The sequence below is a fragment of the Sphaeramia orbicularis genome, chromosome 11 (assembly GCF_902148855.1).
Source record: "Sphaeramia orbicularis chromosome 11, fSphaOr1.1, whole genome shotgun sequence".
In the NCBI taxonomy this organism is placed as follows: Eukaryota; Metazoa; Chordata; class Actinopteri; order Kurtiformes; family Apogonidae; genus Sphaeramia; species Sphaeramia orbicularis.
This window is the reverse complement of record NC_043967.1, coordinates 77268-102527: the sequence shown is the minus strand read 5'-3', so window position 1 is coordinate 102527 and position 25260 is coordinate 77268. Positions and strand designations below refer to the sequence as shown.

Below are 25260 nucleotides of genomic sequence, written 5' to 3'. Positions count from 1 at the left end.
CCTCTTCTTTTTTTCTTTTCTTCTGACCCTCTTCTTTTTTTGTTTTCCTCTGACCTTCTTCTTTTTTTTCTTTTCCTCTGACCCTCTTCTTTTTTTTCTTTTCCTCTGACCCTCTTCTTTTTTTTCTTTTCTTCTGACCCTCTTCTTTTTTTTCTTTTCTTCTGACCCTCTTCTTTTTTTCTTTTCTTCTGACCCTCTTCTTTTTTTTCTTTTCTTCTGACCCTCTTCTTTTTTTTCTTTTCCTCTGACCCTCTTCTTTTTTTTTCTTTTCCTCTGACCCTCTTCTTTTTTTCAAAATGTCAATTACAAACTACTAGCAGCATTGTACCCGTGGTGCCATTGTACCATACCATGATCAGTAGAACTTGTCTGCCACCACTATCCATTTGTAAACTACCATGTAATCCTACATTGTGCAGTAATAATTTGAGCCAACATGGTGAGGCATGAAGTGAAGAGCATGTGTTTGTTTGGTCTGTGCAGCAGGATTACATTCATCCAGTGGTAGTGAAGTGCAGCCTTCACAGTGGGGCGTGGTCTGGCAGCAGTACAACTGTCATGAACAGCAGTAGAACCACTAGTGTTGGGCAAATGACTTAGAAAAAGTTATTAGTTATAGTTAGTAATTACTTTTCCAAAAAAGTAACTGAATTAGTAATGGAATTAGTCCTTTATAAATGTAATTAGTTACCAGGGAAAGTAATTATTGCATTACTTTTTTGAAAAACCTTCAAATATGTTAAACGAAACTGATTTTTGAATGTGTTTGACGGCCGGTTTCATAGAGTAGAACAGCAGACAGGGACTGAAGACCAGGACTGTGGGGAGAATGGGGTCCACCAGGGCTGGGGTCCACCGGGGCCAGGCTGGGGTCCACCACATCAGTGCATATGTGCATTTCTAGAAGCAGATGCTCCTCCAGTTCATCCACATCTGCACTTTTTTCAGTCACTCCTCCTGATCCAGTCCGACTGTCACTGATAACTCCTCCCATAACTTAGCTGATAACTCCTCCCATAACTTAGCTGATAACTCCTCCCATAACTTAGCTGATAACTCCTCCCATAACTTAGCTGAGAACTCCTCCCATAACTTAGCTGAGAACTCCTCCCCTAAATTTAGCTGATAACTCCTCCCCTAAGTTAGCTGATAACTCCTCCCTTAAATTTAGCTGATAACTCCTCCCATAACTTAGCTGATAACTCCACCCCTAAATTTAGCTGATAACTCCTCCCCTAAATTAGCTGATAACTCCTCCCCTAAGTTAGCTGATAACTCCTCCCCTAAATTAGCTGATAACTCCTCCCCTAAGTTAGCTGATAACTCCTCCCCTAAGTTAGCGGATAACTCCTCCCATAACTTAGCTGAGAACTCCACCCCTAAATTTAGATGATAACTCCTCCCCTAAATTAGCTGATAACTCCTCCCCTAATTTAGCTGATAACTCCTCCTCTAAATTAGCTGATAACTCCTCCTCTAAATTAGCTGATAACTCCCCCCCTACATTAGCTGATAACTCCTCCCCTTCATTAGCTGATAACTCCTCCTCTAAATTAGCTGATAACTCCTCACCTACATCAGCTGATAACTCCTCCCCTACATTAGCTGATAACTCCTCCCCTACATTAGCTGATAACTCCTCCCCTTCATTAGCTGATAACTCCTCTTATAACTTAGCTGATAACTCCTCCCCTGAATTAGCTGATAACTCCTCCCCTACATTAGCTGATAACTCCTCCCCTACATTAGCTGATAACTCCTCCTCTAAATTAGCTGATAACTCCTCCCCTACATTAGCTGATAACTCCTCCCCTACATTAGCTGATAACTCCTCCCCTACATTAGCTGATAACTCCTCCTCTAAATTAGCTGATAACTCCTCCTCTAAATAAGCTGATAACTCCTCCCCTACATTAGCTGATAACTCCTCCTCTAAATTAGCTGATAACTCCTCCCCTACATTAGCTGATAACTCCTCCTCTAAATTAGCTGATAACTCCTCCCCTACATTAGCTGATAACTCCTCCCCTACATTAGCTGATAATTCCTCCCCTACATTAGCTGATAACTCCTCCCCTACATTAGCTGATAACTCCTCCCCGACATTAGCTGATAACTCCTCCTCTAAATTAGCTGATAACTCCTCCCCTACATTAGCTGATAACTCCTCCCCTACATTAGCTGATAACTCCTCCCCGACATTAGCTGATAACTCCTCCCCTACATTAGCTGATAACTCCTCCTCTAAATTAGCTGATAACTCCTCCCCTACATTAGCTGATAACTCCTCCCCTACATTAGCTGATAACTCCTCCCCTACATTAGCTGATAACTCCTCCTCTAAATAAGCTGATAACTCCTCCCCTACATTAGCTGATAACTCCTCCCCTACATTAGCTGATAACTCCTCCTCTAAATTAGCTGATAACTCCTCCCCTACATTAGCTGATAACTCCTCCTCTAAATTAGCTGATAACTCCTCCCCTACATTAGCTGATAACTCCTCCTCTAAATAAGCTGATAACTCCTCCCCTACATTAGCTGATAACTCCTCCTCTAAATAAGCTGATAACTCCTCCTCTAAATTAGCTGATAACTCCTCCCCTACATTAGCTGATAACTCCTCCTCTAAATTAGCTGATAACTCCTCCCCTACATTAGCTGATAACTCCTCCTCTAAATTAGCTGATAACTCCTCCTCTAAATTAGCTGATAACTCCTCCCCTACATTAGCTGATAACTCCTCCTCTAAATTAGCTGATAACTCCTCCTCTAAATAAGCTGATAACTCCTCCTCTAAATTAGCTGATAACTCCTCCTCTAAATAAGCTGATAACTCCTCCTCTAAATTAGCTGATAACTCCTCCTCTAAATTAGCTGATAACTCCTCCCCTACATTAGCTGATAACTCCTCCTCTAAATTAGCTGATAACTCCTCCTCTAAATTAGCTGATAACTCCTCCTCTAAATAAGCTGATAACTCCTCCCCTACATTAGCTGATAACTCCTCCTCTAAATTAGCTGATAACTCCTCCCCTACATTAGCTGATAACTCCTCCTCTAAATTAGCTGATAACTCCTCCCCTACATTAGCTGATAACTCCTCCTCTAAATTAGCTGATAACTCCTCCTCTACATTAGCTGATAACTCCTCCTCTACATTAGCTGATAACTCCTCCCCTACATTAGCTGATAACTCCTCCCCTACATTAGCTGATAACTCCTCCTCTAAATTAGCTGATAACTCCTCCTCTAAATTAGCTGATAACTCCTCCCCTACATTAGCTGATAACTCCTCCTCTACATTAGCTGATAACTCCTCCTCTAAATTAGCTGATAACTCCTCCCCTACATTAGCTGATAACTCCTCCTCTACATTAGCTGATAACTCCTCCTCTAAATTAGCTGATAACTCCTCCTCTAAATTAGCTGATAACTCCTCCTCTAAATTAGCTGATAACTCCTCCTCTAAATTAGCTGATAACTCCTCCCCTACATTAGCTGCAGTTGTTGCTGCGTTCAGGTGCCTGTGCTGTGCTGGTTCAACTCAAACTCTTGGATGTCATTGGTGGTTCAGGTGAAGGGGGCGTGGACAGCTCAGATTCATGGACTCACAGGTGAAGCATGAAGGCAGAGTGGTGGATTAGAATAGAAGAACAACTCGTAAATGAATCGGTTCTTATCGTTCACTGAAAAGAGCCGTTCAAAAGACTCGACTCGTCTGCGAACGTCACATCTGTCGTGCCCGGCTGAGCGAGCCAGGATGGATAAAATCTCCCAGCATACCTCACAACATTGGAATACGGACATAAAACTGTGCCTAGTAGACAGTCAGGTCATGTTTCTATTCATTTGGAGAGTTTGGTGGAGATCAGGTCTGTGAAGGCTGAGGAGAACCTGTACAAACGCCCTCCTGTGCTGCAACATCGATCACACAATGATCACACATGGATGGGACAGGGGGCGGGGCCAGAACGTGCTTTATAAAGTAGGATAGGGAGGATGATTGGAGGAGGGTTTTCATGTAGGATGCTGCTGCGGTGAAGAAGCTGCCCTGACATGATGTTGACTAAGTGCATTTGTGTTGTATCGGCAGATGACGGGAAGCTGTCCTTCGATGAGTTCAAAGCCTACTTCTCTGATGGCGTTCTGACAGCAGAGGAACTTCAGGAGCTTTTCCACACCATTGACACTCACAACACAGAGTAAGGCTCTTCAGCTTCTACCATTCCACTGGTCAGTTCAATGACAAGCAGGATTTACACATTTGATAACAAATATCAGACAACTCTCTGTTGCTGGTACCATAGCAACCGCCTGTAAGATCCTTCTGTCCAAGCACCAGCTCACATTTTCCCACCATGAACACAGAAAGGCAGATCCAACTGTTGTCCATACTGTGTGGAACAAACACCAGAGGGTCCACCTGAACCTGTTCAGCAATAAGACTATTAAAGGTGTGTGTGTGTGCGTGCGTGTTGTAATAACTACAAAAATAAAATGTAAACAGATCCTCATTCTGCCCCACCCATTTTATTCTAAAAATGCAACTACACACACACTTACCTTTTGTAAAACTGTACAGGATGTTTTGGAGAAAACCAACCAAACAAACGCACTGTGTGACATCAGCAGGTCAAGTTCTGTTTTTATCTTGTGTCCTTGTTTGTCTGGTGGTTTCTTCTTTTATTTCGTAAACTGTTCCCTCATCTGTTTCTGCTAACTTGCTCTTCCCCTCATGTTTCCAGGTTGTTTCCACCTGTTCTCCGTTCCCTTGTGTTTCTGTTTCACCCATGTCTCCCTTTGTTCTTGGTCTGTTGGTCTTGTCTGGTGTCATGTAAATTGTTGGTAAATTGTTTGTTCCATGTACTTTTCTGGATTAACCTGTTACTTTAACCAAGTGGACTGTTTTTGGATTGTCTTTCATTTTACTCTCCTTTGCCTACTTTGGAAACAGTTTTCTGTTCCTGCAGTCTTTTGCTTTTTAGTCTTTTTGCCTCTTCATGATGATTTTTATTTTGTACTTTTTGAAATAAAGACTGTTAATTTGGATTTGGTCGCGCAGTTGTGCGCTTTGGTTCAATTCCTCATCCAGTTGTGACAGTTAAGGCCTGATTTACTCAAGGTTTACACGTGTAAAAACGTGCACAAACTTGACTGTGCACACAATAACCTGCTGAAGCTGATCTACTAACAGACACACTGAGGTTTGTGTCTCTCAAATGGACAAAATAACTCGTCCAACCCATTTAGCGTGTTTGTCCTGATGAATATGAAATATGGGTGTTTCTGACAGAACACACTAAATTATTGGGAGGAGGAAATGCAAATATTGATTTAGTACGTGCAATGTGATTGACCAAACCTGAAACTGGTTGCGGTGGCTGGTTTTGCGTCTATATTTAGTGTCTTAAAGGCAGGTTTGAACTGGAAACGCTGCACCATAAACTGACAGCTGTTAGAACCAGTAGTACGAGGTCTGGACCCAAATGCACGACCCGCAGACAAAAATACAGTTAAACAGTGTTTATTAAACACAGACAGGGTAAACAGTTCACAAAAAGAGGGTTTGAGTGAGTCCTCGGTGTATTGACTCTGTGGATTTGTCATGTCGTCCGAATCAAAGGGGGAAACCCACGGCCCGGGTCGGGAGCACACGAGGGGAACCCGACTAGGAAAAAGCAAAGGAAAGTCAGGGGACAGACCAGGTCATGCACGGGGAGACTAACAGACAAGCAACAGTACATAAGGGATAAGGCAGAGTCACGTTCCAAAAAACCGGGCGAAAAGGTCGAACACAGAAGTGGCAGATCAGGCTGAAGTACAGGCAGGGGGTCAGGCAAATCTCAGAAGTCCAGGAACAATCCAGGTCAGGAACAGACAGGCAGGCAAACAAACAGGATCAGAAGAAACGCTGGTAAGTAAACACACCACAAGGGAGGAATACAAACTGGCACAGGACAGGGGAAAACACAGGGCTTATATACACAGAAGGGAGGGAAGACAATGAGACACAGGTGGAACAAATCAGGGCGGAGACAGGTAATCAACACAGGTGAAACAATCAGGGAAGGGAAGCAAAGACACCAGACATGACACAAGAGGAGGACTTAACAAAATAAAACAGGAAACGACACAAGACAGACAAAACATACAAGAGTCCAGGGACTGATATGACAGTACCCCCCCCCCCCCCCCCCCCCCCCCTTAGGGGACGGCTCTGGATGGCCCAGGAACCTCCGGGTGACGCTGATGGAAGTCCCTGATGAGGTCTGGGTCCAAGATGAAGGACGCTGGCACCCAGGACCGTTCTTCTGGCCCGTAGCCCTCCCAGTCCACCAGGTACTGGAAACCACAACCATGGCGACGGGCCGCTAGGAGCCGACGAACGGAGTATACTGGTTCTCCATCGATGATCCGGGGCGGTGGTGGAGGCTGGGTGGGGGGTACCAGTTGGCTCTCCTTTACAGGTTTGACTTGGCTAACGTGGAACGTAGGGTGGATTCTTATGGTCCTGGGCAACTTTAAACGAACAGACACAGGGTTAATGACCTTAGAGATGGGGAACGGTCCAACAAACCTGGGGGCCAGCTTACGGCTTTCCACCCTTAAAGGCAGATGGTGCGTGGAAAGCCACACCCGCTGGTCCCGCTGGTAGGCCGGAGCCGGGGTCCTGCGGCGGTCAGCCATGGTGTTGTAATAGCCGGTAGATCTTAACAGGGCCTGTCTGGCCCGTATCCAGGTCCTCCTACAGCGTCGGATGAGGGCTTGGGCCGAAGGGACGCTGACCTCCCTCTCTGAAGAGGAGAACAGGGGTGGTTGATATCCATAGACTACATGAAACGGGGAGAATCCTGAGGAGGCACAGGGGAGGGTGTTGTGGGCGACCTCCACCCACATAAGCTGGCGACTCCAGGAAGCCGGATTGTGAGAGGCCAGAATCCGCAGGCCGGCCTCCAGCACCTGGTTGACCCACTCCGTCTGACCATTGGTCTGAGGATGATAACCAGATGACAAACTGACAGATGCCCCTATGAGGGCGCAAAAGGCTCGCCAGAAGCGGGCAACAAACTGAGGTCCTCTATCAGAAACCACATCTTTAGGAAAACCATGGAGTCTACAGACGTCATAAAGAACAGCCTCCGCCGTCTCCTTAGCGGAGGGGAGTTTGGGCATAGCCACAAAATGGACCATTTTAGAGAACCTATCTACAATAGTGAGCACCGTAGTGTTACCGTCAGAAGGTGGGAGACCGTTTACAAAGTCCAGAGAGATGTCTGACCAGGGTCTCTTGGGAACCGGCAGGGGGCGTAACAGGCCAGCGGGTGCCGAATGCAACGCCTTGCACGAAGCACAAGTGGGACATGCCGCCAGATACTCAGCCACCTCCTTGTCCATATTGGGCCACCAGAACCGTTGCTTGATGACGAACACAGTGCGTGGAACTCCTGGGTGGCACGTCATCCTGGAGGTATGAGCCCAGTGAATAACCTGAGGATGGAGACACACAGGGACAAACAACCGACCAGGCGGTACCCCTACCGGCACATCACAGTCTTGAAGAGCATTCATTACAGATTTCTCAATAGTCCACTGAAAAGCCCCCACCACACAGGAATCGGGCAGAATAGTGACAGGTTCAGAGACAGACTTAGCAGGGGAAAATCTCCTGGACAGAGCGTCCGGTTTGCCGTTCTTAGAGCCCGGCCGGTAGGAAAGAGAAAAATTTAACCGGGTAAAAAAAAGAGCCCACCTGGCCTGTCGAGAGTTCAGTCGTTTAGCTGACTGCAGGTATTCCAAATTCTTGTGGTCAGTCCACACCAAAAACGTAATCTCCATTCCCTCCAGCCAGTGCCTCCGCTCCTCCAGCGCCACCTTGATGACCAGCAACTCTCAATTACCGATGTCATAGTTCCTTTCAGGCTTGGATAACTTCCGGGACAGGAAGGCACAGGGGTGAAGCCTGCCATCACTCGGGGACCTCTGTGATATAACAGCCCCCACCCCCACATCAGAGGCATCCACCTCAACAACAAACTGTAAGGACGGGTCAGGAACTGACAGGATGGGAGCTGTAGTGAAAGCCCTCTTAAGACGTAGAAACGCCTCCTCCGCTTCAGGGCTCCACCTGAAAATAGTCTTAAGAGAGGTGAGAGCATGCAAAGGGGCCGCCACATTGCTGAAACCCCGAATGAACTTGCGATAAAAGTTAGCAAACCCCAGGAATCTCTGTACCTCCTTACAAGACGAGGGGGTTGGCCAATCCCTGACTGCACTGATCTTGTCCGGGTCCATCTGTACGCTTCCCTCACCAATGATGAATCCAAGGAATGACACAGACGGCCGGTGGAATTCGCATTTTTCTGCTTTGACATACAGGTGATTCTGCAGTAACTTCTGCAGGACCTGTCGAACATGCTGGATATGCGTCTCTTCATCTGGAGAGAAAATCAAAATATCGTCCAGGTAGACAAAAAGAAACTGATTCAACAGGTCACGGAGGACATCATTTACCAGAGCCTGGAAAACGGCCGGAGCATTTGTCAGACCAAACGGCATCACTAAATACTCATAGTGACCGCTAGGAGTGTTAAAGGTGGTCTTCCACTCATCTCCTTCTCTAATTCTCACCAGGTGATAAGCGTTTCTGAGGTCTAATTTAGTGAAGATTCGAGCCCCATGCAAGAGCTCGAAAGCCGAAGACATCAGGGGTAGCGGGTAATGGTTCCGGATGGTTATATCATTGAGACCCCTATAGTCAATACAGGACCTCAAGGTCTTGTCTTTCTTGTCAACGAAAAAAAAACCCCGCCCCCGCCGGGGACGAGGACGGCCGAATCAGCCCCGCCGCCAAAGACTCATCTATGTACTTTTGCATAGCTACAGTCTCAGGTCCCGACAGGGAATATAACCTTCCCCTGGGGGGGCAGGTACCAGGACGAAGGTCTATAGCACAGTCATAAGGCCTGTGCGGGGGTAAAGAAGTGGCTCTGGACTTACTGAACACCTGCTTCAGATCGTAGTAGTGTGCAGGTACCTTATTCAGGGCTGGGAAATCCGCCACCTCTTCTGTAACCACCTGAACAGGGGCCACTGTAGCTGAAACGGCCGGAGACAAAAAATCAGAGTCATTGTATCTTATGCCACAGGAAATACAGTCCTTTCCCCAGGCCCGGATCTCCCCCGTGCTCCAGTCCACATGAGGATTGTGGCGCTGGAGCCATGGGAAACCCAGAATGAGCGGATGAGCCTCTGAGTGATAGACATGAAAAGGAAGAGCTTCCGTATGTCCGTCGGCGAAACGGAGGGTCACAGGCTGGGTCTGATGAGTGATCCGACAGATAATGTGGTCGTCCAGAGCTCTTGCCTCTAGTGGCCGTTCGAGGGATGACAGGGTAAGTTTATTGTCCATAAGATTAGCGTCCGAGCCGGAGTCTATCAACACCGGATGCTGTAAAGACAGAGATTCAGAACAGAGGCAGACCAGGGGTTGCTGACGGAAAAGATCTGACATACACACTGTTCGACTCAGCAGTTTATCCTCACCTGCGGCGGATCTCTTCTTATTAGGGCAGTTACTCACTCGATGACCATCTAGACCGCAGTAAAGACAGAGACCCGCCGCCAGCCGGTGCCGATGTTCCTCTGCCAAGAGCCGGGTGTGACCCAGTTGCATGGCCTCCCCTCCAGCGCCGTCTCCTGCCTCAGCCACCAGAATAGAGAGCTGGTGAGTGGCTGAGCTAGCTGCCGGTCGAGTTGGAGGTCGCTCTCCCGCTGGTTCAGACTGCCAAACCGACATCTGGTCCGAGGTTCGGATGGCCGCCGCGATGACCTCCTCCAGCGTCTTCAGTTCCTGCCGGAGAGCCATCTCCCGGCCGATGGAGCGGTGAAGGCCCGACTGAAAAGCAGTGATTAGTGCTTGCTCGTTCCACTCAGACTCAACTGCCAGAGAACAGAAAAGACACACATATTGCCTGATAGAATTACTCCCCTGCCTCAGCCTCATTAGTTGCTGGCTAGCCTGTTGACCCCGAATGGGATGATCATACACACGTTTCAGTTCAGAACATAGTGTTAGAACCAGTGACACAAGACTTGGACCCAAATGCACAACCAACAGACAGGAATAAAGTTAAGGAGTGTTTATTAAACACGGACAAAATTAACAGTTCACAAAAAGGTTTCGTTAAGGAGTCTTCGCAGGTCAGACTGTGTGAATTCGTCACGGCGTCCGAGACCAGCAAGGGAAACTCTCTGCCCGGGTCGGGAGCACACGAGGGTAACCCGACTAGGAGGAAACAGAGGAGAGTCAGGGGACAGACCAGGTCATACACAGAGGATCCAGAAAACAGGCAACGGTACATGGGGATAAAGCAAAGCACTAACCGTGAGTCCAGGCAAAAGTCGAAAACCAGTGAGACAGAATCAGGCAGAGGTACAGGAAGGGATCAGGCAGGCTCAGAAGTTGAGGAACAAACCGGGTCAGGAACGAACAGACAGGCAGACGAACAGGTTCAGAGAAACGCTGGTAAGTAAACACAACACGAGGAAGGAATACAAACTGGCACAGGACAGGGGAAAACACAGGGCTTATATACACAGAAGGGAGGGAAGACAATGAGACACAGGTGGAACAAATCAGGGCGGAGACAGGTAATCAACACAGGTGAAACAATCAGGGAAAGGAAGCAAAGACACCAGACATGACACAAGAGGAGGATTAACAAAATAAAACAGGAAATGACACACAAGACAGACAAAACATACAAGAGTCCAGTACTGATATGACACATAGGTTATCATAGGAACGTGTTACAGGAGAATTGCTTTCAAAAAGAGTGTTGAAATAGCTTAAAGGAGGGCCTTCCAATAAGCTAGCTGCATAGGCAATTTTGGCTGCGTCACAGGCAAAACGGCAAGGCTGAGCCTCAAAAATTAACTGAAGCTGGGTGAAAAAGTTCCTACAGGTTACTGGATCACCAGCATACTTATTAGGCGGGGGAATGTTCGGCTCATTGGCGGAACGAACCAATGAAGCCGAAGCCACAGGTCCGACAGGTTGAGACGGCTCAGAGGCCCGGGTGGTAGTGATTTGGGACATCTGGACAGATAATTGGTTCATCTTGTCCAGCAGCGTGTGTAGTACTTGCTCATGCCCCCCTAACCGTTGCCCCTGAGAGCGGAGAGCCTCCCTGACCTGGTCTAGGTTGGCTGGGTCCATGCTTGGCCAGTTCGTCCTGTTAGAACCAGAAGTACGAGGTCTGGACCCAAATGCACGACCCGCAGACAAAAATACAGTTAAGCACACAGTCCTCCACCCAAATGAAGGCCCTTACTGGTGCCGACTGCAGCGCAATAACCATCAGACAGCATCTGCGGGAAAAGGGTTTCAAAAACAAAAACCAATTCAAAGACCTCGTCTCCTACAACGCCACAAAACTGCCCGTTTAGACTTTGCCAGGAGCATCAAACATGGGACACTGAAAGGTGGAAAAAAGTTTTATTCTTTGATGAGAACAAATGGAACCTTGACGGTCCAGATGGCTTCCAATGTTACTGGCACGACAAGGAGATCCCACCTGAGATGTTTTCTACCCGGCGCAGTGGAGGGGGTCCATCATGATCTGGGGTGCTTTTTCATTCAGTGGAACACTGGAGCTTCAGGTGGTGCAGGGTGGTCAAACGGTGGCTGGTTACGTGCAGATGTTGCAGCGGGCGTCCCTCATGACTGAGGGCCCTGGTCTGTGTGGGAACAGCTGGGTTTAAAAACAGGACAACGCTGCAGTTCACAATGCTCGCTTGACCAAGGACTTCTTCAGGGAGAAGAACATCACTCTTTTGGACCATCCCGCATGTTCCCCTGATTTAAATCCCATAGAGAACATTTGGGGATGGATGTCAGGGGAAGTTTATAAAAATGGCCATCAGTTCCACACAGTTGATGCCCTTGGTGAAGCCATCTTCACCACTTGGAGCAATGTTCCCACCAGCCTCCTGGAAACACTGGCATCAAGCATGGCCTAACGAATTTATGAAGTGATTAACAAGAACGGTGGAGCTACTCATTACTGAGTCCTACTGAGAACATTTTTTGTTCTGGTTTGGAGAGTTTTTTGTAATTTTTTGAGCGATGGTCTTAAACTTTTGATCAGCTGATAAACAGCCTATTTCAGTTTACTTGTTGTTTTCAATAAATGACTTTTTCAAAGTGCTTTTTGTCTCACTCCCCCTTCTTGCTTTTGTATATTGTAGCTCTACTTAAAACCTCATTAAGATCCAAATGTGCAAAAGGTAAATTCTAGCTATTTTTCAACTGGTCTTAAGATTTTGATCAGGTCTGTACACGCACGCACACACACACACACACACACACACACACACACACACACACACACACACACACACACACACACAGCAGTGCTGTGACTGGGCTCCTGAACCTTCTTTTTAAGCAGATGTTTTGTTTTGTTTTGTTCTCTCATGCCCACAGAATTAGAAGTTTTCCTTCACCATACACAGCGACATACAGACAGAAGGTCTTTATTTGACTAATAACACACTTCACCACTGATAAACAACAACAGACAAATACCCATTCACCCCTCTGTATGGAAAAAGGACAACTTCATACTCATTAGTGCTGGTGGATCCCACAGCAGTTTTCACAGCGCACTGTCTCCATGACAACAACCGGTAGCGCATGCAAATCCTCATTTAAATGAGGCGGTCTCCAAGACTTTGCACCTGTTGTCATTTGTGCAGGCAGTCTGAGTTGATCACCCCTGACACGCAAATCAATAGCATGCACATTTTTTTAGTGGGAGCCAGCACATTTGTGCCTGTTATTTGCGATGTTAGTAAATCAGGCCCTTACAGGCAATGGGCTGAAAAGTCTACAATTCTCTCCCAGAAATGCATTATGTGTGGCTGCTGCCGTAAATAAGGACTCAGCTTTGGGACAATTATATGTTCCCTTCTTCTTTAATGTTGGCTGCATCTACTGCTACTGCAGTGACTGTCTTAAACAACAGCGCCAACACCATGGAGGTTTGGCATGAAACTCAGTGGGTCCATCCTCCTTAAAGCTATACTCTATGATGTGTCATTTTTTACACTTTTCTTCTGTCATCTTAAAATGCTCCTGATAAGCATTTGTCAAACTAAAATATAAAAGAAATCCACCAGGTTTTGAAACTCAAAAATATTTAATTCTCATATATTTCTGATAAAAGTCTGACCAATTATTTTATTCAGTCCGAATGAAATAATTGGCCAAGCCTGGCTGAGCCTCCTGTCAATCATCCGTTGCCGCCGTCCTGCATCTGATAGCAGTGGCTCTGAATCTGACGTTTCACTCGCATTACTCCTCCGGTCTAGGAGTGTGGCTAGGACTCAAATGCACGGTGTTGAAGGGGAAAGACAGATTTCTTAACAGAAACAACAGCTAAGGGGAACAAACAGCAAAACCCAACTGCAGCAGTCAGAGTCCGGTGAATGAAGGATGGAGATCCGGGGCCAGGTCGCAGAAGCAACAGTCTAAGCAGGGATGCCCAGACTTCCCTCTCCCCAGACTCCTCCTCCAGCTCTTCTGGGGGGACCCCGATGCATTCCCAGGCCAGCAAGACAGTCATAGAGTCACAGAGTCATAGTCTGTCCAGTGTGTCCTAGGTCTTCCCCTGAGGTCTCCTCCCGGTGGGACATGCCCAGAACACCTCCCCAGGGAGGAGTCCAGGAGCCATCCGAAACAGATGTCTGATCCACCTCAGCTGGCCCCTCTAGATGTGGAGGAGCAGCGGCTCTACTCCGAGCTCCTCCCTGGTGACTGAGCTCCTCCCCCTATCCCTAAGGGTGCCACCCTACAGAGGAAACTCATTTCGGCCACTTGTATTCAGGATCTTGTCCTTTCAGTCCTGACCCAAAGCTCATGGCCATTGGTAGGAACGTAGATTGACCAGTAAATCGAGAGCTTTGCCTCTTGGCTCAACTCCTTCTTGACCACATCCAACCAATACGGCGACTGCATCCCTGCATTATCTCAGGGTCTTATTCACGAGTGAGGGAAGGATGGAGCGTGAGATTGACAGGTGGATCGCTGCAGCGTCTGCAGTGAAAATTTAGGATGATGTAGGATGACTATGAAACCTCAAACGTCCACAAAGTGTGAAGAGTCTGGTGATGAGGTGCAGTGAAGACAATGATCCACAGAGCAGACCCCTAAATACAGCGTCTCCTAATAATAAAAGAGATGCAGCAGGTGGATGATGTGTCTGATTGCTGAGGGAGGGGTACACGGCCATGCTGGAGCAGCCCCCACCTCTGCTTTCCATGGCGTTAGAAGAAGAGGGGAGCGTCAGAGCTCATGCAGGGGGAAACGGGCGGGGCTTTGGAGGGAGGCGGGTTGTTCATGTTCAGATTTTTACTAAGTGCTGTGCAACATGCCAGATCAGTAGGTATAGCTTTAAACAAGCGTCTTGTGAGAATTATACAGTATTTTACGAGAATTACGATATGTCGCGAGATGGGACTCTACTAGAATCACTCATCAGAAGCCAAATACTCTTCAATGGAAACACCTGATGAAACTGTAGAAATATCGCTTTTATTTTGTGGAAAACTGTAATGGAACCCAGCTACAGACAGGTATCTCGCATAGTGAGGATGAATGCATTACCACTAAAATACCATTAAAAACTGTCACAACGGTGGAAAACAGAGGACTCCCATGCACGGTGCTGAAGGGAAAAACAAAGAATTTATTGACATGAAGAAAACATGCTATGAACAAAAACCTGTGTCAGAGTCCTGAGATGTCTTTATGTCGGGGCTATGGCATGGGTGGAAGAGATGTAATGGACCAGCGACGTGCGACTGCAGCCCCAGGCCTTAAATAGCTAACAGCTAATGAGCTGCAGGTGAATATGATTCATAATGAGGAGAGGGAGGAGCTGGCGGTCGACACTGGCACGGATCATAACAAAAACCCAATGAACACAACCCAACAGGTCTTTCACTACAGGCACCACATACATTATCTCAAGCATGATCATCAATATTTAGTGAATAAAATGACAAAAACATATAAATGTTCATAAAATACATTGTAACCACCAAATCTACTGCATATTTTGTGGTATATCTGCGACCAAATCTATTTCCTCTGACAGCCATTGTGGGTTGTGTTATGGAGCAACTATTACATCCTACCCAATACATTTTAGCTTATGGAAGTCGGTTTGCAAGCTGAGCTCACTCTGTTATGCTCTTTAACCATTCAATCCGATGATGTGAAAATGTAGACATTATTGTGGTCAGTTATTTGAAGGCTGAACTGTTTATTCTGAAAGCCTCAAAGTAGACTTCTTTACCCGGCAAGACATGATGGCATACACTACTGGAAGAAGTGCGACAGAGACACGTGACAAAATAAAGAGAATAGACTTTTGGGAATAATTTATGGAAGAAATATAAACATGTAGGTCACAGTGGCACCTAGTGGCAAAATGTTTTGGTTGGTATTCAAAGTGGTTTTTGAATGCAATATAACCACATATCACCACTATGATGCACCAAAACACGTGCACTCCAATTTAAAAATATTAATTTAAATTAAAATGAAAAATACACAGTAATAAAAATAATAATGGATTAGATTTCTACAGCGCTTTTACAGCACCCAAAGCGCTTTACCTTACTGATCCATCATTCATTCACACTCACATTCTCCCTCTGGTGGTGTTAAACTACGTTTGTATCCACAGCTGCCCTGGGGCAGACTGATGGAAACATGGCTGACAGTCCATGTCAAACGGTCCCTTCGACCACCACCAAACATTCACACACGTTCATACACCAGTGTGAGTGACACTGGAGGCAAGGAGGGTGACAGCACATGACCAGGCCAGAGCAGGATTTGAACCACCTGTCCTTCAGTTACTGGTCAGCCTGTTTCAGTTATTTAGTTTTTATATGTAAATTTCAGCCGTCTAATTTTCAAACATTCACATTTTTCCATGACTCTATTGTTAAAGACAAGCATGCCCCTGGCAAGTGTCTTTTCCAGTGATAGTATGACCAATGCATTTAGACCAGGGACCAAGGTATTGTGGGTAGATTGTATGGCATTAAAAAAAATAGAAAATCCTTGTGCCGGGATTCAAACATCGGTCTGCCGCATCGAAGCTAGCAGTGTTACCTACTAAGCCATCCCACTGCGTGTCCACATCTCAGTAGTGTTACCTACAGAATTATTCACTAAATGTTTGGGAGGGAATGTTTCTCAGCCCTTTCCCAGCCCTATGTTGTAAACTCCTCCCTGTAACTCACTCACTCTTTCCATTCTCTGCTCAGGCTGTGAACGTACAGGCGGCAGCCCACACGATTTAGTATAATTCATTACTTATGAGACACATTTCAATTTCAAAGGTTGAGGACAGGAAGTATTTTGTTCAAATCGGAAACTATGTGTCAAGCCACCTGGCAGTGACTTGTGGGGTCCCCCAGGGGTCCATCCTGGGACCCCTCTTGTTCAATCTGTACATGTTGTCCCTGGGCCAGTTAATACACAGTAATAACGTGTCCTACCAGAACTATGCAGACGACACTCAGATTTACATCTGTCTGTCAGAGGGGGAACATGGGCCTGTGGACTCACTCTGAGACTGCCTCCAACAGATCAGTCTAACCCTAACCCTAACCCTGGCCCTAAGTCTAACCCTAACCCTAACCCTAACCCTGACCCTGACCCTAACCCTCCAACAGATCACTGTGTGGATGCAAAACAACCTTTCTCCAACTAAACTCAGACCAGACCAAAGTCATTGTCTTTGTTCCACAAAAACCCAGATGAAGTGTCATCAGTCATCTGGAAACTGTTCCTCTAAAAGCTAAAAATCAGGTTCTAAATCTAGGGCTAATAATGGACTCAGACCTAAACTTTAACAGACTCATTAAATCAGTTCCATCATCAGCCTTTGACCATCTCAGAAACACTGGTACAATCAGAGGTTTACTGTCTGAACCAGACTTAGACAGACTTATCCATGCATTTATCTGGACCAGGTTAGACTACTGGAACGGCCTTCTGACTGGACTCTCTAAACCAGCTGAAGACAGCTGCAGTCCATCCAGAACGCTGCTGCTGGGGTCCAGACTAGAACCAGGAAGGACCACCATGTCAGTCCTGTGCTCAGATCTGTGCACTGGCTTCCTGTGGCTCAGAGAATAGACTTTAAAACAGCTCTGCTGGTCTACAAGTCTGTCCATGGTCTAGCACCAAAGTACATCTGGGACATGTTGGTCCCATATGAACCACCTCAGACCCTGAGAACCTCAGGGACTGGTCTGAGAACCCCAGAGACTGGTCTGAGAACCTCAGGGACTGGTCTGAGAACCTCAGGGACTGGTCTGAGAACCCCAGAGACTGGTCTGAGAACCTCAGAGACTGGTCTGAGAACCTCAGAGACTGGTCTGAGAACCTCAGGGACTGGTCTTCTGCTGGTGCCCAGAGTCAGGACTAAACAGGTGCAGCTGTGTTTCAGTTCTATGTGTTTCAGTTCTATGTGTTTCAGTTCTTTGTGTTTCAGTTCTATGTGTTTCAGTTCTTTGTGTTTCAGTTCTATGTGTTTCAGTTCTGTGTTTCAGTTCTATGTGGTTCAGTTCTATGTGTTTCAGTTCTATGTGGTTCGGTTCTGTGTGTCTCAGTTCTATGTGTTTCGGTTCTATGTGTTTCGGTTCTTTGTGTTTCAGTTCTATGTGTTTCAGTTCTGTGTTTCAGTTCTATGTGGTTCAGTTCTATGTGTCTCAGTTCTTTGTGTTTCAGTTCTATGTGTTTCAGTTCTATATGTTTCAGTTCTTTGTGTTTCAGTTCTATGTGTTTCAGTTCTTTGTGTTTCAGTTCTATGTGTTTCAGTTCTATATGTCTCAGTTCTTTGTGTTTCAGTTCTATGTGTTTCAGTTCTATGTGGTTCAGTTCTATGTGTTTCAGTTCTTTGTGTTTCAGTTCTATGTCTTTCAGTTCTATGTGTTTCAGTTCTTTGTGTTTCAGTTCTATGTGGTTCAGTTCTATGTGTTTCAGTTCTATGTGGTTCGGTTCTGTGTGTCTCAGTTCTATGTGTTTCAGTTCTGTGTTTCAGTTCTATGTGGTTCAGTTCTATGTGTCTCAGTTCTTTGTGTTTCAGTTCTTTGTGTTTCAGTTCTATGTGTTTCAGTTCTGTGTGTTTCAGTTCTATGCGTTTCAGTTTTATGCGTTTCAGTTCTATGCATTTCAGTTCTGTGTGTTTCAGTTCTATGTGTTTCAGTTCTTTGTGTTTCAGTTCTGTGTGTTTCAGTTCTGTGTGTTTCAGTTCTATGTGTTTCAGTTCTGTGTGTTTCAGTTCTGTGTGTTTCAGTTCTATGTGTTTCAGTTCTGTGTGTTTCAGGTCTATGTGTTTCAGTTCTTTGTGTTTCAGTTCTATGTGTTTCAGTTCTTTGTGTTTCACTTCTGTGTGTTTCAGTTCTATGTGTTTCAGTTCTATATGTTTCAGTTCTGTGTGTTTCAGTTCTGTGTGTTTCAGGTCTATGTGTTTCAGTTCTATGTGTTTCAGTTCTGTGTGTTTCAGTTCTTTGTGTTTCAGTTCTGTGTGTTTCAGTTCTTTGTGTTTCAGTTCTATATGTTTCAGTTCTGTGTGTTTCAGTTCTGTGTGTTTCAGTTCTGTGTGTTTCAGTTCTATGTGTTTCACTTCTGTGTGTTTCAGTTCTATGTGTTTCAGTTTTATGAGTTTCAGTTCTGTGTGTTTCAGTTCTGTGTGTTTCAGTTCTATGTGTTTCAGTTCTGTGTGTTTCAGTTCTATGTGTTTCAGTTCTATGAGTTTCAGTTCTATGTGTTTCAGTTCTGTGTGTTTCAGTTCTTTGTGTTTCAGTTCTGTGTGTTTCAGGTCTATGTGTTTCAGTTCTTTGTGTTTCAGTTCTATATGTTTCAGTTCTATGTGTTTTAGTTCTGTGTGGTTCAGTTCTTTGTGTTTCAGTTCTATGTGTTTCAGTTCTATGTGGTTCAGTTCTATGTGTTTCAGTTCTTTGTGTTTCAGTTCTGTGTGTTTCAGTTCTATGTGTTTCAGTTCTTTGTGTTTCAGTTCTATGTGTTTCAGTTCTATGTGTTTCAGTTCTATATGTCTCAGTTCTTTGTGTTTCAGTTCCATGTGTTTCAGTTCTATGTGGTTCAGTTCTATGTGTTTCAGTTCTTTGTGTTTCAGTTCTATGTCTTTCAGTTCTATGTGTTTCAGTTCTTTGTGTTTCAGTTCTATGTCTTTCAGTTCTGTGTTTCAGTTCTATGTGGTTCAGTTCTATGTGTTTCAGTTCTATGTGGTTCGGTTCTGTGTGTCTCAGTTCTATGTGTTTCGGTTCTATGTGTTTCAGTTCTTTGTGTTTCAGTTCTATGTGTTTCAGTTCTGTGTTTCAGTTCTATGTGGTTCAGTTCTATGTGTCTCAGTTCTTTGTGTTTCAGTTCTATGTGTTTCAGTTCTATGTGGTTTGGTTCTGTGTGTCTCAGTTCTATGTGTTTCAGTTCTATATGTTTCAGTTCTTTGTGTTTCAGTTCTATGTGTTTCAGTTCTTTGTGTTTCAGTTCTATGTGTTTCAGTTCTATATGTTTCAGTTCTATATGTCTCAGTTCTATGTGTTTCAGTTCTATGTGGTTCAGTTCTATGTGTTTCAGTTCTTTGTGTTTCAGTTCTATGTCTTTCAGATCTATGTGTTTCAGTTCTTTGTGTTTCAGTTCTATGTGGTTCAGTTCTATGTGTTTCAGTTCTATGTGTTTCAGTTCTATGTGGTTCAGTTCTATGTGTCTCAGTTCTTTGTGTTTCAGTTCTATGTGTTTCAGTTCTATGTGTTTCAGTTCTATATGTTTCAGTTCTGTGTGTTTCAGTTCTGTGTGTTTCAGTTCTATGCGTTTCAGTTCTATGCGTTTCAGTTCTATGTGTTTCAGTTCTATGTGTTTCAGTTCTGTGTGTTTCAGTTCTTTGTGTTTCAGTTCTGTGTGTTTCAGTTCTGTGTGTTTCAGGTCTATGTGTTTCAGTTCTTTGTGTTTCAGTTCTATGTGTTTCAGTTCTTTGTGTTTCAGTTCTGTGTGTTTCACTTCTGTGTGTTTCAGGTCTATGTGTTTCAGTTCTATGTGTTTCAGTTCTTTGTGTTTCAGTTCTGTGTGTTTCAGTTCTATGTGTTTCAGTTCTATGTGTTTCAGTTCTGTGTGTTTCAGTTCTGTGTGTTTCAGTTCGGTGTGTTTCAGTTCTATGAGTTTCAGTTCTATGTGTCTCAGTTCTTTGTGTTTCAGTTCTTTGTGTTTCAGTTCTGTGTGTTTCAGTTCTTTGTGTTTCAGTGCTTTGTGTTTCAGTTCTATGTGTTTCAGTTCTATGTGTCTCAGTTCTGTGTGTTTCAGTTCTTTGTGTTTCAGTTCTATGTGTTTCAGTTCTGTGTGTTTCAGTTCTTTGTGTTTCAGTTCTATATGTTTCAGTTCTGTGTGTTTCAGTTCTTTGTGTTTCAGTTCTATGTGTTTCAGTTCTGTGTCTTTCAGTTCTGTGTGTTTCAGTTCTGTGTGTTTCAGTTCTATATGTTTCAGTTCTATGTGTTTCAGTTCTATATGTTTCAGTTCTATGTGTTTCAGTTCTATATGTTTCAGTTCTATGTGTTTCAGTTCTGTGTGTTTCAGTTCTGTGTTTCAGTTCTTTGTGTTTCAGTTCTATTTGTTTCAGTTCTATGTGTTTCAGTTCTGTGTGTTTCAGTTCTATGTGTTTCAGTTCTATGTGTTTCAGTTCTGTGTGTTTCAGTTCTATATGTTTCAGTTCTATGTGTTTCAGTTCTGTGTGTTTCAGTTCTATGTGTTTCAGTTCTGTGTGTTTCAGTTCTATGTGTTTCAGTTCTGTGTGTTTCAGTTCTATGTGTTTCAGTTCTATGTGTTTCAGTTCTATTTGTTTCAGTTCTATGTGTTTCAGTTCTGTGTGTTTCAGTTCTATGTGTTTCAGTTCTGTGTGTTTCAGTTCTATGTGTTTCAGTTCTATATGTTTCAGTTCTATGTGTTTCAGTTCTGTGTGTTTCAGTTCTGTGTGTTTCAGTTCTATGTGTTTCAGTTCTGTGTGTTTCAGTTCTATGTGTTTCAGTTCTATGTGTTTCAGTTCTGTGTGTTTCAGTTCTATGTGTTTCAGTTCTATGTGTTTCAGTTCTATATGTTTCAGTTCTATGTGTTTCAGTTCTGTGTGTTTCAGTTCTATGTGTTTCAGTTCTATGTGTTTCAGTTCTATATGTTTCAGTTCTATGTGTTTCAGTTCTATGTGTTTCAGTCTTCCTGATGACATCACACAGTGTTTCAGTCCAGGCTGAAGCAGCGGTTCAACTGAAAGGCTTCTGTCTGACCTCTGACCTTTTACTTTGTTTTAATTGATTATTATTGATGTTTTATTGATTATGTTTTAATTGTAATTGTGTGTTTGTAATCTGTCTCTTTTCCGTTTTTGTGAGTGTATGAGTGGTGCTATACAAATACGTCGGCCTCGCCTTCAAACAGCGACAGACTGTGAACGTACTCACCTCTTGTAAAAAACACTTACAGCTTGTGAAGAATGTGTAGAAAGGAAGTGAAATCCACAGCTTTCTTTACTGTGATGAAGACTTGGATCTGTTTTTGTGCTTCTTGCAGCCCTAACGGTACCATGACATCTATGGTTCATGTTGGTCTACTAAACATTCTTCTCACCTGCGTGTGTGTGATGATCTGTCTGTCAGTGTCTTCCATGAACACTCACACATATGCGTCTAAAACACCCTCACACTGTATTTATGTTCATTCACTGCAAAGTCCTCCAAGATTTCTGTTGAAGATTTGCTCAGTACCTCACACATCCTTAAGGAAAAAAAACCCCTCTAAATTATTCACATATTCACAAAATGATGACCTCTTCCCTTACCTTTAAAAAAATTCTATTTTAGATTAATGCTCTCCATTTTTTTTGTTTTTTGTTTTTGTATTTCAGCAACGTGGACACAGATGAACTCTGTGGTAGGTCCAGTCTTCACTGTTATTCATGACAATAATGTAAAACTGTGTACGATGTGTTTGGTTTTCCCCTCCTCCTTTTCCCTCCTCGTGTGTAAGTCACAGAAATGCTTCTTTTTAAAAATAAAAATAAAAAATGTCTGTCTGTTTTCTGTGAAGAGTACTTTTCCACGCATCTTGGCGAATATGAGAAAGTTCTTGCTGCCTTAGAAGACCTGAATATATCCATACTGAAGGCCATGGACAAAACAAAGAAGGTAAGAAATGAAACGCTCTGGAAAAGTTCACATTATTATTTCAACATGTTAAGTGAAGGGAACAGTGGAAGGTGAGGACGCAACTTCAGATTTGTACCTTTTATCAAACAATTTTTCAAATATTAACCTCTTTGTCTAAACCTGTGGTAGAAGTAATGATTACAAGCATTAGTCACATGTACTTTTAGGAGTTTTAATGTAACTAAATATTTTGTGTAGCATAATTCCCAAAGTCATATTTTTGCCAAACTGAGATATGTGCATAACTTTACTCTCCTAACACGGCTGAGTCGTTTGTGTCACTGGCTATGTCCTCAGCCTATCAGACGGCTTTTACATCCCAGAGTCACTTCCTGCCTAAGTCGTCTATTTGAGTTAAGTGTTTTTGAAGCTAAATAAAAAAGTGGTGACCGCTGTGAAACACATGGCTCAGCTTTCTACAGATGAAGCATTAGCTCCTCCTCTTAATTCATCTTGTAAGAGTGTTAATGATTCTGCAGCTTTCTACTCAGTAAATGTTCGGTCAGTGTCACAGGGATTATCAGCTGTGTGTTTACGTTTAATGACGTCTGTGACCAAGTATGAGGAGGTGGCGTCGCTGTTGTAAAGAGCAAATGTTTTCATTTCATGTGTTTGACGGTGTTACAACATTCAGCAGCATTGTCTTTACTTCTTTAAACACGACCAAAGCTGTTTTACTTAAAGGTGTAGCAAATATTTATTGTTTTCATGTAAAATGTTCATGTGGAAGCAGCAGTGGAGGCCTCCAGTGAAGCGTCTGATTCTTTGTCAGAAGGAGAACATGACTGTAACTTGGATAAGGTTACAGACCTGAGACAGGTGACCCTGCAGATAGTGGCACAGACAGGGTTCAACAGCGGGAGGTGAGGTGTGGTAACAGCGGCTGGTGGTGCGGTAACAGCGGCTGGTGGTGCGGTAACGGCGGCTGGTGGTGCGGTAACGGTGGCTGATGGTGCGGTAACAGCGGCCGGTGGTGCGGTAAAAGTGGCCGGTGGTGCGGTAACAGCGGCCGGTGGTGCGGTAAAAGTGGCCGGTGGTGCGGTAACAGCGGCTGGTGGTGCGGTAACAGCTGCTGATGGTGTGGTAACAGCGGCCGGTGGTGCGGTAACAGCGGCTGGTGGTGCGGTAACAGCGGCCGGTGGTGCGGTAACAGCGGCCGGTGGTGCGGTAACAGCTGCTGATGGTGCGGTAACAGCGGCTGATGGTGCGGTAACAGCGACTGGTGGTGCGGTAACAGTGGCTGATGGTGCGGTAACAGCGGCTGGTGGTGCGGTAACAGCGGCCGATGGTGCGGTAACAGCGACCGGTGGTGCGGTAACAGTGGCCGGTGGTGCGGTAACAGCGGCCGGTGGTGCGGTAACAGCGGCCGGTGGTGCGGTAAAAGTGGCCGGTGGTGCGGTAACAGCGGCTGGTGGTGCGGTAACAGCGGCTGATGGTGCGGTAACGGCGGCTGGTGGTGCGGTAACGGTGGCTGATGGTGCGGTAACACCGGCCGGTGGTGCGGTGACAGCGGCTGGTGGTGCGGTAACAGTGGCTGATGGTGCGGTAACAGCGGCCAGTGGTGCGGTAACAGCGGCCGGTGGTGCGGTAACAGCGGCCGGTGGTGCGGTGTAAAGAATTTTAACCCAATTAATAAATGATTCCCCAAAGCCCAACTTTTGCGTTGTGGAGATGAGAAATGACCATTTAACTTGTCCAGATGCTTTTTCTACATCCAGCGTGGTGATGGTGTGTGCTGTTGTGATGAATAGTCCATAAAACTGAAAAGTCTGCAGGTGTTGGTGGATGAATGTCCGCCTTTGATGAAAACGGTCTGACCAGGGTGGATTATGGATGGGATGGGTTTTCTGTTCTGTGAGCAAGTGTTTTAGTGATGATTTTTAAGTCTATGTTGAGGAAGGAGCTGGAACAGGAGCTGGAACAGGAGCTGGGACAGGAGCTGGAACAGGAGCTGGAACAGGAGCTGGAACAGGAGCTGGGACAGGAGCTGGAACAGGAGCTGGGACAGGAGCTGGAACAGGAGCTGGAACAGGAGCTGGGACAGGAGCTGGGACAGGAGCTGGGACAGGAGCTGGAACGGGAGCTGGGACGGGAGCTGGAACGGGAGCTGGGACGGGAGCTGGGACGGGAGCTGGGACGGGAGCTGGAACGGGAGCTGGGACGGGAGCTGGGACGGGAGCTGGGACGGGAGCTGGAACGGGAGCTGGAACGGGAGCTGGGACGGGAGCTGGAACAGGAGCTGGGACAGGAGCTGGAACGGGAGCTGGGACGGGAGCTGGGACAGGAGCTGGGACAGGAGCTGGGACAGGAGCTGGGTGGGAGTGATGGGTGTTTGTGGGGTTTGAGTAGGAGTGACACAGTGGCTGTATTCATATGTGAAGGTAGTCTGGAGCGTTGTTCTATCTCAGTAATTACTCTGTGGAATAATGAGGATGGAACTGACCACAGTTCCACCTTTTTGCATATTTCACATACATTTACTTGCAGACATATCAGAAAAAACAAACGACAAAAGACACAAAACCAAAGTGTGGATAAACATTCAAGACAAACATCCAAACAGATCTGAGTCCAGTGCTGATCAGGGCACAAAGCAGACGTAGCAGAGGGACATTAATGCACGGCTGTCAAACCCACTGTAGCCCAGTTTAATCTAAATGGACCAGACCAGTAAAATAATGACTTCATAACCTAGAAATAATGACAAATCCAAGTTTTTCTTTTTGTTTTAGTCCAAAAAAACCCCAATTAAATTATGAAAATATTTACATTTTACAAAAAGATGTGAATAACCTGAAAAAACAGAAATTTAGTTTGAAAAATTAGTGCAATTTGAACACTATTCTGCCCGGACTTCTTATTTCTACATGTCCATTTCCACACAGTGTTCCATAAACATTTAGGAACAGACAGAATATTGTTCAAACTGCACATTTCAGGTTGTTCATCTGTGTTTTTATTTAT

General features: G+C 45.0%; 1 protein-coding gene across 1 annotated transcript in view; it reads left to right on the top strand.

Moving 5' to 3' along the window:
* The window catches only part of necab1 (N-terminal EF-hand calcium binding protein 1), a 50507-nt gene extending 27625 nt beyond the window's left edge, over window positions 1-22882 (top strand). Inside the window, exons 3-6 of the mRNA XM_030147986.1 lie at window positions 4097-4205; window positions 21996-22021; window positions 22178-22275; window positions 22856-22882. Coding sequence (XP_030003846.1) covers window positions 4097-4205; window positions 21996-22021; window positions 22178-22275; window positions 22856-22882 — 260 coding nt within the window. The remainder of the gene's footprint in view (window positions 1-4096; window positions 4206-21995; window positions 22022-22177; window positions 22276-22855) is intronic.
* The last annotated feature ends 2378 nt before the right edge of the window (window positions 22883-25260 follow it).